This window comes from Mus caroli, chromosome 2 (assembly GCF_900094665.2).
Source record: "Mus caroli chromosome 2, CAROLI_EIJ_v1.1, whole genome shotgun sequence".
Lineage (NCBI taxonomy): Eukaryota > Metazoa > Chordata > Mammalia > Rodentia > Muridae > Mus > Mus caroli.
Window position 1 is genome coordinate 26,959,633 of NC_034571.1, and position 13,042 is coordinate 26,972,674.

At 48.6% G+C, this 13,042-nt stretch overlaps 1 protein-coding gene across 19 annotated transcripts in view; it reads right to left on the minus strand.

The window, feature by feature from the left end:
• Fnbp1 (formin binding protein 1) overlaps window positions 1-13,042 on the minus strand; it is a 118,689-nt gene that overhangs the window by 59,827 nt on the left and 45,820 nt on the right. For all 19 annotated transcript variants that reach the window (XM_021182068.1, XM_021182059.1, XM_029471034.1 and 16 more), the window contains exons 3-4: window positions 12,736-12,792; window positions 11,638-11,785 (exon numbers count right to left, since the gene is read on the minus strand). In XM_021182068.1, the coding sequence (XP_021037727.1) occupies window positions 11,638-11,785; window positions 12,736-12,792 (205 nt within the window). The remainder of the gene's footprint in view (window positions 1-11,637; window positions 11,786-12,735; window positions 12,793-13,042) is intronic.

A 13,042-nucleotide genomic window follows, 5' to 3' on the forward strand; every position in this document is an offset into this window, starting at 1 on the left:
TTGTAGACCAGGCTGGCCTCGAACTCAGAAATCCGCCTGCCTCTGCCTCCCGAGTGCTGGGATTAAAGGCGTGCGCCACCACGCCCGGCTTGGGGTCATCTTTTGAGCACTGGTCATTTAACATGTTATATTCCACGTCCCACAAATGAAGAATTGTACTTCTTAGTTGTCCCCCAGCCTCTCCTGACTTTATTTCTTCCTGTTCACATGAAAGAACGCTTTCAAGGCTCGTCCTGTCGTAGTACGTATCTGCCCACTAATTCTTTTGTCTGGCTGAGTAAGATTCCACCGAGAGGATGGACCACATTTCTGTAGCTGCTCACTGGTTGGTGGATATTTGCTTTGTTCCTAGTTCAGGGAGATACAGATGTTGATGGTACAAGCAGTGCTGTGGGCTCTCTGTGAATAGAAATTGCACCTTAGAACCTTTAAAATGGTGAATCATTACTGTGTTTGGGTGAGCATATGATAGGTGGATGCCACAGCTCATATGGAGGCCAGAGCATAACTTGCTGGAGTTGGCTCTCTCTTTTCAATGTGTCGGCCATCTCACTAGCTCTAGAATCTTTTAAAACAGAAAGGCCTCACGGCAGGCATATGACTAGTGTTAACTTCCAAGGACCCCAGAGAAGCAGGTCAGGGTGAGTTGTTAGGAAAGGGGATGAGAGAGGGGACCTGGTGGCTCAGGGTCTGACTGAACAGAGACCGTGGGTGAGTCTGGATTTGGATGGTGTGAAGGGAAGATTCCAGAATGGAGGCTGTTGCTGGTGACGCTGCAGGTGGGAGAACTCTAAGCACGCTACTGCCAGCTCCACCAGCAACCACCATAGATGTCCTCTGATTAGCCAAGCCACTGGGAGGTCAGAATCAGACATGAATAAACAGAAGTCCTGGGTCTTTGAGATAGCTCCGTGGATAAAAGTGCTTGGTGCCAAGACGGATAGATACCTAGAGTTCTACCTGGGGTCCCACGGGGTAAAAGGAGAGAATGAGAACCACCTTCCCAAAGCTGTCCTCTGACCTCCAGTCACGTGCTTCCCCTGTGCACATGTGACCTGAAGGCATGTTAGCAGAGTCTCTCAAGGCAGAAGGAGAAACCAAATCAATCCACAGAGCTGTCCTCTGGCCTCCAACTGAACACCGCAACACACATGCCCAATAAATAAGTCTCTTTTTAAAGTCCAGAATGACCCTGCGTTTGGCCTGAGTTTCAGAGGGAGGAAAAAAGGGGGACCATGGTGGGAGGGGGTAAATATATCTTGAGTTTTAAGGCTAGTATTTCTAGAAGATCCCAGAGTCCTGTCCAATGCAGCCTGGGGTCTGAGAGCTGAGAAGGGCTAGCATGAAACATACACCAGAGAAACCTCCTCCTTAGGTGGGTAGTTAGAGTCAGGAGAGACCACCGAGGACGAAAGCGCTAGGAAAACAAACAAACAAACAAACAACAACAGCAACAAACCCGCTACAGCTACACAGAGGAAACAGCATCTCTCTCACTCAGCATCTTAAAACTACCACTTCCCTTTAACATACTTCCAACAGACACATTAATGGGATCAGTAGACCTTGTCTGCGTGGCCAAAGGCTGAAGGACCTGTGCTGGGTAAAGGCTCTGCCCTCTGGGTCTGATGAGATTTGCTGCCTGAAGCTGCCCAGCCAGGGAGGTTGCCAGCTTGGCTGAGTCCCTTGACCAAGGACACTGTAAACTCAGGGGTTCCCCCTTGACTTTGAGGACAAGGAGCAGGGGCAGCCCCCACTCCCCCGGTTTTCCTGGTAAATACTCTCCTGTGTGTATGTGCACCTGTGGAGACCAGAGGTCAAAGGCTAGTGGCTCCCACCATCACTCTCCACATTATTATTATTAATGTATTTATTTTGGAGCTCTCTTACTGAACCTAGAGCTCACTGGTTCTGCTAGACTGGTGGGCTGGTGACCTCCTGGGGTCTGCCCACCTCTGCTTCCCCTCGCTGGGTTACAAGTGTGCACAACCACACTGGGGTTTTACATGGGTGCTAGGAATTCAAATTCAGATGGTGTTTATAAAGCAAACAGCCCACTGAGCCTCCTGGGCCCCTACATGCTCCTTTGGATAAACTTTCCCTTCTTAGCCACTTGCTTCCTGACTGTCACGGTAAGGAGGGATGGCAAAGTGATTAACAGGAAGTGTCAGGTCCCTAGCATCCTACTCTGGGCTTCTGCAAAAACCTCCTTTCCTTGAGCCTCCGTACTCAGATCTATTAACTCAGCAGAGTCTGGGGACAACCAAGTGCTGGGGAAGCCTGGGGGACAAGGCCAGCCTTTTGCCTGAACAATGATACTTTATAAAGGGACAAGTTCTTGTCTTTCCGGAGGTCACTGTTCCAAGGTCTTACGAAGTTCAACTTTGAACATCCTGTTTTTTTGTTTTAAAGATTAAAGTTTCTTTTATTTTGCTACTTTAATTTTATATGTCCAAGGGTTTTGGGTGCGTGTATTTTGTGTATCTTGAGCATACCTGATACTGAGGAGGTCAGAAGAAGGCCTGGGGTCTCCAAGGCTGGAGTTATAAATAGCTGCAATCTTTCATGTGGGTGCTAGGAACCCATAAATCCAGGACCTCTGTAGATGCTCTTAACTGGGGAACCATCGCTCCAGCCCTAACCCTTCAGTGTTTGGTCTTTACTGCCTCAAAGGGCAGGGGAGAAGGGAAGACACAGCCTCAGGCTTAGAGGAGCCAGGGGCAAGGCTAAGGGAGAACCAGCTTGCGGATTACAGGGTGTGAAGAACACTGCAGGGGAGGATGGACCGGAAGCTGTGCACAGCTTGTAAGAAGGAAGGAGTGGAGGCCAGGAAGAAGCGGGAGGGATGTCCTGGGGGAAAAAAAAGGCAGTCAGAATGGAAAGCCCATCTCAAACCACACCCCACTGGGGTCTTCTATCCAGAGAACCACTTCCACACTTCCCGGGCTGTGTGTTGAAAAGAACTTGAGGTTCAAAGAGCCAGAAGGTGGTATACAAACAGAAGTCCTAAACACACAGGCTGAGGCAGAGAGAAGGGAAGGTAAAGGCCTGCCCGGGCGATTTAGTACATAAATCTTTAGCCCTGTCTCAAGATAAAAAGCAAAAGAAGGGCTGGGGATTCAGCTTCCTAGTGAAGCTTAACCGGGCTCAACTCCCCTTCTATCCCAACACAGACACACACACAAGAATAAAATGAATAAGCTGATATGTACAATGAAAAATGAAAAGTCAAGACTGGACAGAGACTCAGTTCCCCTCTCAGCCCATGTGCCTGGTGGCTCACAGGAGGGTCCAACGCCCCCTCCTGGCCTCTGCAGCCATTGCACTAACGTGTACAGACACACACAATTTAAAAACAATAAAAGTAGCCAGGTACGGTGGCATACCTTTAGTCCTAGGACTAGGGAGGTAGAAGCAGCTGGATTGCTGTGAGTTTCAGGCCAGCCTGGTCTAGAGAGCAAGACCCTGTCTCAATAAATAAATAAACCTTTAAAAAAAAATCATAAGCCGGGCGTGGTGGCGCACGCCTTTAATCCCAGCACTCGGGAGGCAGAGGCAGGCGGATTTCTGAGTTCGAGGCCAGCCTGGTCTACAAAGTGAGTTCCAGGACAGCCAAGGCTATACAGAGAAACCCTGTCTCGAAAAACCAAAAAAAAAAAAAATAAAAATAAAAAAAAAATCATATGTTGGGTGATTCTGAATAAAAACCCAGACAGGAAATTCTCTGGCTGTCCGTTAGGTAAGTGTGTGGGAAGCACTCACATTTGCTATGCGCCTTACATGGCTGTCTTCCATCAGGGCACCTCAGAGACTGACCCTCACTACCAACACCCAAACACTGAGCATGAGGGGTACTCCCTCCAGCCTTTCTTCTGCTGGGCGTGCCCTCCCCCTCCCCCATGGAGACACGCACCCCCCCCAATCCCTCTGCGCATGACTGCCCTCAGGAGGAGGTCACCAGCTCCAGCTGGCTCCTTGGAGGGGAAACAGTGGTTTGAACAGTTAGAAAACTTAAACAAATAAAGCAGCTTTGCCAGATGCACTTGTTGTTTACGAACAAACAATGGCAGGGCACTTCTTCCTGGGACAGTGAGGGAGTGTGTTGGAGAACCATGCCCTCACGGCTCAGAATAAAGAGTGATTGTTCCCAGGACAAAGATATAAGGGCTGCTTTGGGAGCCCAGGATGAAGTCACCAGCGCTCTTCTCTCCTGTCAGAAAAGCGACAGGAAATGCCATCTCTGGGGACTCAGAGGGACACTAGTTACTCTCCCTGTAATAGGAAGCTTTGGTTCTCTCTTTAAAACACAAGAATAGACTTTAAAAGAGAACAAGAAAAACAAAGAAAAGAAAAAAAGATAAATGGAAGAAAAAGAAAAGAGAAGCCAAGAGGAATCTGAGGTCAGCTACAAAGCACTTGTTTTCATTTTCATGTCAGGTTTGTTTTTTAATAAGACAGGGCAGGGCCTTTCTGTAAGCCCTGGCTGTTCTGGAACTCTCTGGACCAGGCTGGCCTGGAACTCACAGACATCCCCCTGCTTGAGTGCTGGAAGTAGCACAGTAATGCTAGCACCAGGGAGGCAGGCATAGGAGGAACCCAGGCGGGGTTCACTGGCCAGCCAGCCTGGCCAAATTGTCAAGCTCCAAATTCAGTGTGGGATCCCGTCTCGGGAAATCAGGTGATGAGCGAAGGTGCCCAGTACTGACCTCGGCCACCACAGGTACAGGAACAGGAGAGAAGGGGGTGGAGGGATGAAAAGCCTGAATTTGGCAGTGCTTCCCAGCACTCGGGAGGCAGAGGCAACTGGATCTCTGAGTTTGAGGCCAGCCTGGTCTACATAGCAAGATGGATAGCCAGGGCTACATAGCAAAACCTTGTTTCAGGGGAGAAAAAGATGGACCCTGTATCATGAGGCTGAAATCCTGACACTTGGGGGTGGGGTGAGATAAGGTGGGCAAGGCAGGGGCTGAGGCAGGAGATTGCTAAATTAGAGGCCAACTTGGCCACCTACAAAGAGAGTTTCAGGCCAATTAACGGTTCATACAAAGACAGTCTCAAAACAACCTTGAACCGCAGCAGAAAATGAATGAAAGGGCATCTGGAAGCTAGTGAAAAGGGAACATCAGCTTCAAGGGACACAGAGATGACAGTTCTTTCAGTGACTACTGTCCTGCAGGTGGCAACGTGCTTACTGCTCGCCCTGCAAGGCGGCAGTGTGGCCAACTCATCCAACCCCTGATGGTTAAGAAAGCAAAACGGAGCTGTTGTGGAAACAGCCGCTTCAAACACCAAGCAGGAAAAGTAAAGGAGCGAGCACACATCGGGCGCAGTCACCCCTCTGGAATTTTAAACACAGCTCAGTTTCCACAGATGGAAACAAAGGACACAGAGACTTTAAAAGGACAAAGACAGAAGGAGCCCCCAGACAGCACGTGTGGCAGGGGCTGTCTTGTGAGCTGGGATGATATCACCCCCAACCCTGACTCCAGGTCCCCTGGTATAGTCTAGCTGGCCTTGAACCCTCCACCCCTGAACACCACTAGGGCTGGAAGGGCAAGTACACGCAATGAAGCTTAAACTTCTTGGTCCATGTGATGGAAATGGCTCAGTGGGCCTGGATTATCCCCAGCACCTTACAAATGGGGCGGGCCAGTGCATGCTGACCATCCTGGCTTCTGGGCTGTACAGCCAGGAGGACCAGGTGTATCTTTAGCTACACAGCAACTTCACAGCCAGCCTGGCCTGTAAAAGACCCTGTCACAAAACAAACCAATCAACCAGCAGGTGAATGCTGAGGCTTGTGAAAGCTTCAAGTGCCACCAAGGGCATCGGTGATTGTTTCCTCTACAACTTCCTAGTTAGTTCCTGCTGAAGAGCCTAGCTCAGTGCCCACCCAGTGATTGGTGAGGCAGCCTCTCCAGCCGCAGAGATACGTGCGTGCGCCTGGTGCTCCACTCTGCACGGGCTGACAAGAACATCTGGGCTCCTTGGTCTCTACAAACTCTGCCTCTGAGATTAGAGGGTTTCACTGTGCTGGACCCCGGGTGGGTGGGTCCCTTGCTGTACAGACATCATCGGTGGAGCTATTTGTCACCTCCTCAATGGCCTGTGTTGACATCAGGACCTCCCAAACCTATCACATCACATAGGCGACAGCGGGACCTGCAACCTGTAGACCTGTTGCCAAGGCAATAGGCACCATATTCCCAGCATCCACTTGGCTCACCTCCCACCTTTATCTGTTCCATATGAATAAGAACACCCTTCCCTCCCTCTCTCTCCCCCTCTTCTCTTTCTGCTGCCACCTTCTCTTTTTCTCTCCCAATAAAACCTCTTCCATGTGGAACTGTCTTGGCCTAGTGTGCTGTTGAGACGCAACCCGCCATTCTAATACATCAACCTGGACCTCAGTCTGGGTCTCGGTGATGCAGGGCCCAGAGATGCTTGGGAAATGATTGGTATGGGCTGGAGACAGTTAATCTAGTAAATGATAAGAGGTTGACCCAAGGCCATAAACCAGTATGCGGAGAGAATACAAGCTCATCTCACTTCTGGGAACTCAGTGTGTGTGGGGTTGGGGTGGGGGTAGGGGTGGGAGGTGATCTTACCTCCCACACATAGGAAAAAGCTAGTCCAGATGTCATGGGGCCAGCTTGCGGTCCCCTTAGAGGCCGAGCCCCCTTCAGCTACATCCTAAATTCCAGGATAGCCTGGAGCATAGCAAAACCCTGTCTCAAAACAAAGAGCTAAGAAGAGCTGACTGTAGAATTGTTTAACTAATCTAAGCCAGTCAAAACCAGTAAGCCTACAGATCAACACAACAATAAAAAGTACTTAAACAATAAACAAACCGCTGAACTGTGAGCAAAGGGCTCAGAGTACTAGTGTAGCTTGTTCAAGGGTCTGGCTTTGAGTCCTGGAGTGATAAATTCATTTACGAATGAATGACAAGTTATCTGTTAACTATCTGATTATGAAAACAATCCATTTTCCAGAACACACACAGAAAACAATTCTTCTATTAAATTTAAAGTACAGGGAGATGGCTCAGCCAGTGAGTAAACCCGCCAACCAGAGTTCAAGCCCTGTAACCTACGTAAAAGAGGGACAAGAAAACAGACTTCTCAGATCAACACTTTGTTCTGACCTCAGCAGAAACCCAGAAATGAGATCCTCTGGCCAGTGTTAAGGAAAGGCAGGGAAGCCTGGAGTAGAAGCAGGAGCTTTGATACCGTACAATTCGTGGCCTTGTGGGTAACCTAGAAATAAAATCATACGCTAGCCTTGAGGTCCAGGGTGCCTGTGTGTCACCCCCAGGTGTATGACCCAACAGACTCAAACCACCTCCTTGTGCTCCAGGCTCCTGAGCAGTAGGTACCATACCAGACCTCCTATGGGAAAGGTTAACCTGAAGTCGTAGCAAATGTCAGCTACTGCAATCTGAAAGAGGGTGTGGGGCTAACCAATCTCCCAGACTATCAGTGTACTGAAATACCAACAGGACACAGGACACAGTCCTGCATGCTTTTTGTTTTGTCTGTGATTTTTTTTGTTGTTGTTTTGAGACAGGACCTTGCCATGTAGCTCTGGATGTCTTGGAACTAGCTCTGTAGACCAGACTGGTCTCAAGCTCACAGAAATCCCCCTGCCTCTGCCTCCCAAGTGCTGGGACTAATGGCATGCTCCACCACTCAGGCTGTTTGCAGCCCAAGCTGGCCACAAACTCACTGTGTAGCTGAGAAAGATCTTGAGTCCAGGATCTTCTTGCCTCTACCTCCTAAGTATTCTCCACCACACTGGCCTTTTTTACTTTATCTTTTTTATTTGTTTGTTTTGTTTGTTTGTTTTTCGAGACAGGGTTTCTCTGTGTAGCCCTGGCTATTCTGGAACTCACTCTGTAGACCAGGCTGGCCTTGAACTCAGAAAAATCCTGCCTCTGCCTCCCAAGTGCTGGGATTAAAGGAGTGCTCCACCATGCTGGGCTTTATTTTATCTTTAAATGTTATTTTGTATCTATGGGTGTATGTACGCATCCTGTGTGGAGGTCGGAGAACAACTTGCAGGAGTCAGTTCTCTGCTTCCAAAATGTGAATCTTGGGGATCAAAAGAGGGTCATTGTCATCAGTCTTGAGGGCCAAGGTCTGTCCACAGAACCATCTTGTTCTCTCTTACACATATTCACACATACAAACTCACACACACTCACTCAAACAAGCTCAAACACACACATACACATACTCATGGTCACAACACACATTCACACATACACATTCACTCTCTCACACACACTCTTACATACTCACACGCGTTCACATACATACATACACACACACACACACACACAGACACACACACTTTTTTGAGGTGGTGTCTTGCTAGATAGCTGGTTCTATTCTCTAATTTGTAATCCTCCTGCCTCAACTCCCAAATGCTGAAAAGGCCTGTGTTGGCACATTTAACTACTCATTCCTTCAAAATAATGGTAGCTATGACATAGGAGAGAAGAGATGGCTTCATAAGGCCACGTATGAACATCCCACAAGTTTGTATTTGTTGACATTCTTTCCAGCATGCTAGGGATTTCACAATGCTCTTAAATGCCAGCCGAATTTAATGCTCCAACAAATAGACAAATAGAGTGGTGTTTGCAGATCTCCTAACAGAACCTCTGACTGCCAGGGCTGCACTGGTTATTGGTGACTGACACTCCTTAAAAACAAAAGGGTGGCTCAGTGGTTAAGAGTGCTGGCTGCTCTTGTGGGAAGAGCTGGGAGCTTAGTGTGTGAGATACCCTTTTCTGACCCCACTGGGACCAGGCACACAGGTAGGCAAATACTCTTTTACACACACACACACACACACACACACACACACACACACACACACAGACACAGACACACACACACACAATGTTTTGAGACAGGGTTTCTCTGTGTAGCCCTGGCTGTCCTGGAACTCAATCTGTAGACCAGGCTGACCTCAAACTCAGAAATCCACCTGCTGCCGGGCATGGTGGTGCACGCCTTTAATCCCAGCACTTGGGAGGCAGAGGCAGGCAGATTTCTGAGTTGAGGCCTGCCTGGTCTACAGAGTGAGTTCCAGGACAGCCAGGACTATACAGAGAAACCCTAAACCCTGTCTCGAAAAACCAAAAAGAAAAATGCCAGGAAATCCACCTGCCTTTACCTCCTCAGTGCTGGAACTAAAGTCATGTGCTGCCACTACCTGCCTTAAAAGAAATAAATCTTTAAAAAAAATTTTTAAGGCATATGATTTAGGAGAAGACATAATAGATTGTAAAATGATGATTAACAATAAATAAATGAGATACTCCATTTACAAGCTACCCAAGGCATATAACGATCCTTATCTACAAGCTAAGCAGACATTAACGTGTGTGTGTGTGTGTGTGTGTGTGTGTGTGTGTGTGTGTGTATGCATGCTAGTGTGGAACACAGTGCTCTGTATATGAGAGGCAGGTCTGCAGCACTGAGCTGCACCTCTGGTCCCTTACTGGTAAACTTTAGGAAAGCACTCACCATTGGGCTGCACTCCCAGTCCTGGCCACATTTATTATTTCTCAGCTATTGCCATTCCTTTCTCCCCTGCACTTCCTGCATGCCTGCCTTCTGTATGCCTGATGAAGTAGGCATGGACATCCCTGTCCTAGAGGAGCAGACGTCTTCATATGAGATAGGAAAAAACCCAGCAAGCAATTCCACACAACACCTCACGGTGCTGTGGGGCAGGGTTAGTGGGGCGTGTGATCGCATGATTAGGATACACACAGGCCTGGTTCTGTTTCTAATGCTTCTCCAGCTTCCCCCAAAATATGGATAAACACTATACAAAAAGAATAATGCAAGGGATTAGAGAAGGCTCGAAAGTTAAGAGTACTGGCATGGCAGGGGGATCTCTGAATTGGGGACCAGCCTAGTCTACAGAGTGAGTTCCAAGACAGCCAGGGCTACACTCACAAAAACCCTGTTGCAAAAAACCAAAACATTGCAAAGCAAGAAAAGGTGAAAAGGGAGAGGCATTTTAAGTGCAGTAGATGGGAAAGTCCGCAGGGAGAAGGAAACATTCCTAAGGAACGGGCCTGAGGTCTGGCAAAAGGCTTTCTCAGGGAGGAAACCTGTACAAAGACCCTGAGGCCAGTGAACCCAGCCTCGGACAGGACCACACAGCTGGAGGCGAGGGACCGGGAGGGGCGGGGCTCTCATGGGCTGTCCATCTTCTGACTCATTCCTGAAACAGAACCAGTACTTGCTACAAAGGTGAGAGCAGTTTCTGTTTGGGGAGCAGGCTAAAATGCTAAACCCTGTGAGCAGAGAAGGGTCAGTGGTGAGAACTGAGAGCCCTAAACAGGAAGAGAAACCTTTGCAAAGGTCAAGGCAAGGTCAAAAGCAGGACAGCAGGCCTGGGCTGGCTGCAGATTCTGTGCACACATTTTATCTTTATACTGGGTGGTAATGTTTTCTTCTGAGCCCCAGGGTTCAGTCTTACTGCTTCCTAGCTGTTTCACAAATTAAAATGTCTTGCTGGGTGTGGTGTCGAACACCTTTAATCCCAGTCCTACAGGAGATAGAGGCAGTCAAATCTCTTGAGTTCAAGGCCAGCAGAGGTCTACAGATCGAGTTCTTGAACAGCCTGGGATAAACAGTGAAACCCTACCTTGAAAAACAAAACAACAAACAAACAAAACAACAAAACACTGTCCTTAATGGCTGGTCCAGCAGAGACTGTTGTCAGCCTTAGGTCTCCAACCTTGGAGCTGAGGATGGCCGCTTGGCTCGGCTAATTCAATCTTGTGGGAAGCCTAACTAACAGGAAGCTTTTAGAACCTCCACTGGCAAGACACAGCTGCAATGAGATGGCTCAGCAGGTAAAGAAATCAACTCCTGCATGTTGTCTTCTGACCTCTACACACAGGTCACAACACGGTACGTGAACTCGGGTAGCACCCACCGCTCACCCACCGGCCTTGCATGTCTGATCAGCTGCCCTTCCGTGTGCACTGTCCCACCTGGATCTAATTTTGTTGGCTTTATATTTATTTTTAATCTGTATGAGCATTTTGTCTGCATTCATATATCCATGCCACACTTGTGCTTTGTATCCAGGAAGGTCAGAAGAGGCCTTGGATCCCCTTAGAACCGGAGTTAGAGATGGTTGTGAGCCACCACGTGGGCCATGAGAACCGAACCTGGGTCCTCGGCAAGAGCAGCTAGTGCCCTTAACCAAGGAACCCTCTCTCCAACCCCCTGTTTGTTTTTGAAACAGGGTCTCACTATGCCACCTTGACTGGTCTAGCACTCATTACGTAGACCAGTCTGGCCTTGAATTCACAGAGATTCACCTGCTTCCTCTACTTCTAGATTGTTTAAAGTGTGCAGTACCACATCTGGATCCTTTTGGGTTGTCTTTGCCAAGACAGGGTCTCACTATGCAGCCTTGAAGGCCTGGGATTCATTGTGTATCACATGTGGTCATCGAATTTGCAGAAAACTTTTCGCCCTGCCTCCTCCCAACACCCCCAGTGCTAGGAGCACGGGTGTGAGCCACCACACCCCACTCCTTGTGTCTCCCAGGTAGAACATCCTGGTCTTTGGAGGAGGACACCCCAATATGCATTACCGATTTCCTCTCCTGCTTCAGCTCCTGAACGTAGCGCGTCAGGTCCACCGTGATCTGTGACGTCATGTTCTCAGAGATGACCTCGTGCTGCCCGGCGTAGTCATTCATCTCATTCAGGGTGGAAAGAAAGGCTTTACAAGCCGTGTACCTGAGGACAGATTGCACCGGTTCAAGCCCACCTCCAGCCTCACTCGCTTCACTTGAGGAAATAGTAATTAAAATCAGTCTGCCCTGCATCTGCCTCCCAGAGGATCTTGCCGGTTCATTACACAACAGCTCAGAATTAATTACAACCCAAACCCGGCCACAGGTGCTCTGTGAAATGCAGCCTCTGCCTCTGTTTATTCTCAGGCCAGAGATGGTCGCAAACTCACCCACCCGTGTCCGCAAAGAACACCAGGCCCCTGGACCTATATCAAAGATGGTACTTCCACCTCGCACAGTGACCCATTGCTGCTGACTGAGACAGACAAGGCTCTTGGCTGGATGAGCAGGTGAGGTAAGGCTTCTGGCGATACAGAAGGGAGCCCAGACTCTAGGGCTGTGGTTCTCAATCTGTGGGTTGTGACCTCTTAGTGGGGTGTCAAATGACCCTTTTACAGGGGTTGCAAATCCGATGTTCTGCACATCAGCTATTTATATTACAATTCATAACAGTAGCAAAATTATAATTACAAAGTAGCAATGAAATCATTTTACATCTGGGGGTCACCACAACACCAGGAACTGTATGAAAGGGTCACAGCGTTGGGAAGACTGAGAGCCAACGCTCCAGGGCTTACCCAACCCCCACACAGGCTTGCAGCACTTCCTATACTTTTTCTTATAGTTTAATGGAAACAGTCTCAAATGGGTCCAGTGGCTCAGGGTCTAGGTTCTCATTGTGTCCCCCCAGGTTCATGGACACAGACAGGAAGGTAGGACGGTACTTATATGACAAGATGCAGTTCCCACCCACTTCCCAACCACCAACTACACACATCTCACTACACATCTGCTAGCAATGCACCAACTACACACATCTCACTACACATCTGCCAGCAATGCACCAACTACACTCATCTCATCTCACTACACATCTGCCAGCAATGCACCTACTTGTACTCTTCCTCTTCCTTCGAGTTCTTCTTAGGTTGGTATTTCTTTGAAAGATTCCTAAGACCAAAATGAAAGATATGTCACCTTATTTGGAAGTACACAGAGGAACCAGGAATGACAGATGACGCATGCACCTTACGAGTTTTGCTTTGTTTTTTTTTTTTAAAGTCATAAAGTTGTACAATTAAAGCCCATTGTGGGGCCATCAAGATGGCTATGGCTCAGGGGTAGCGGCAGCTTGCGGAAAAGCCTGATGGCCGGAGTTTGATTCCCCAGGACCCCACAGGGTTGTCCTGGGATGTCTGCA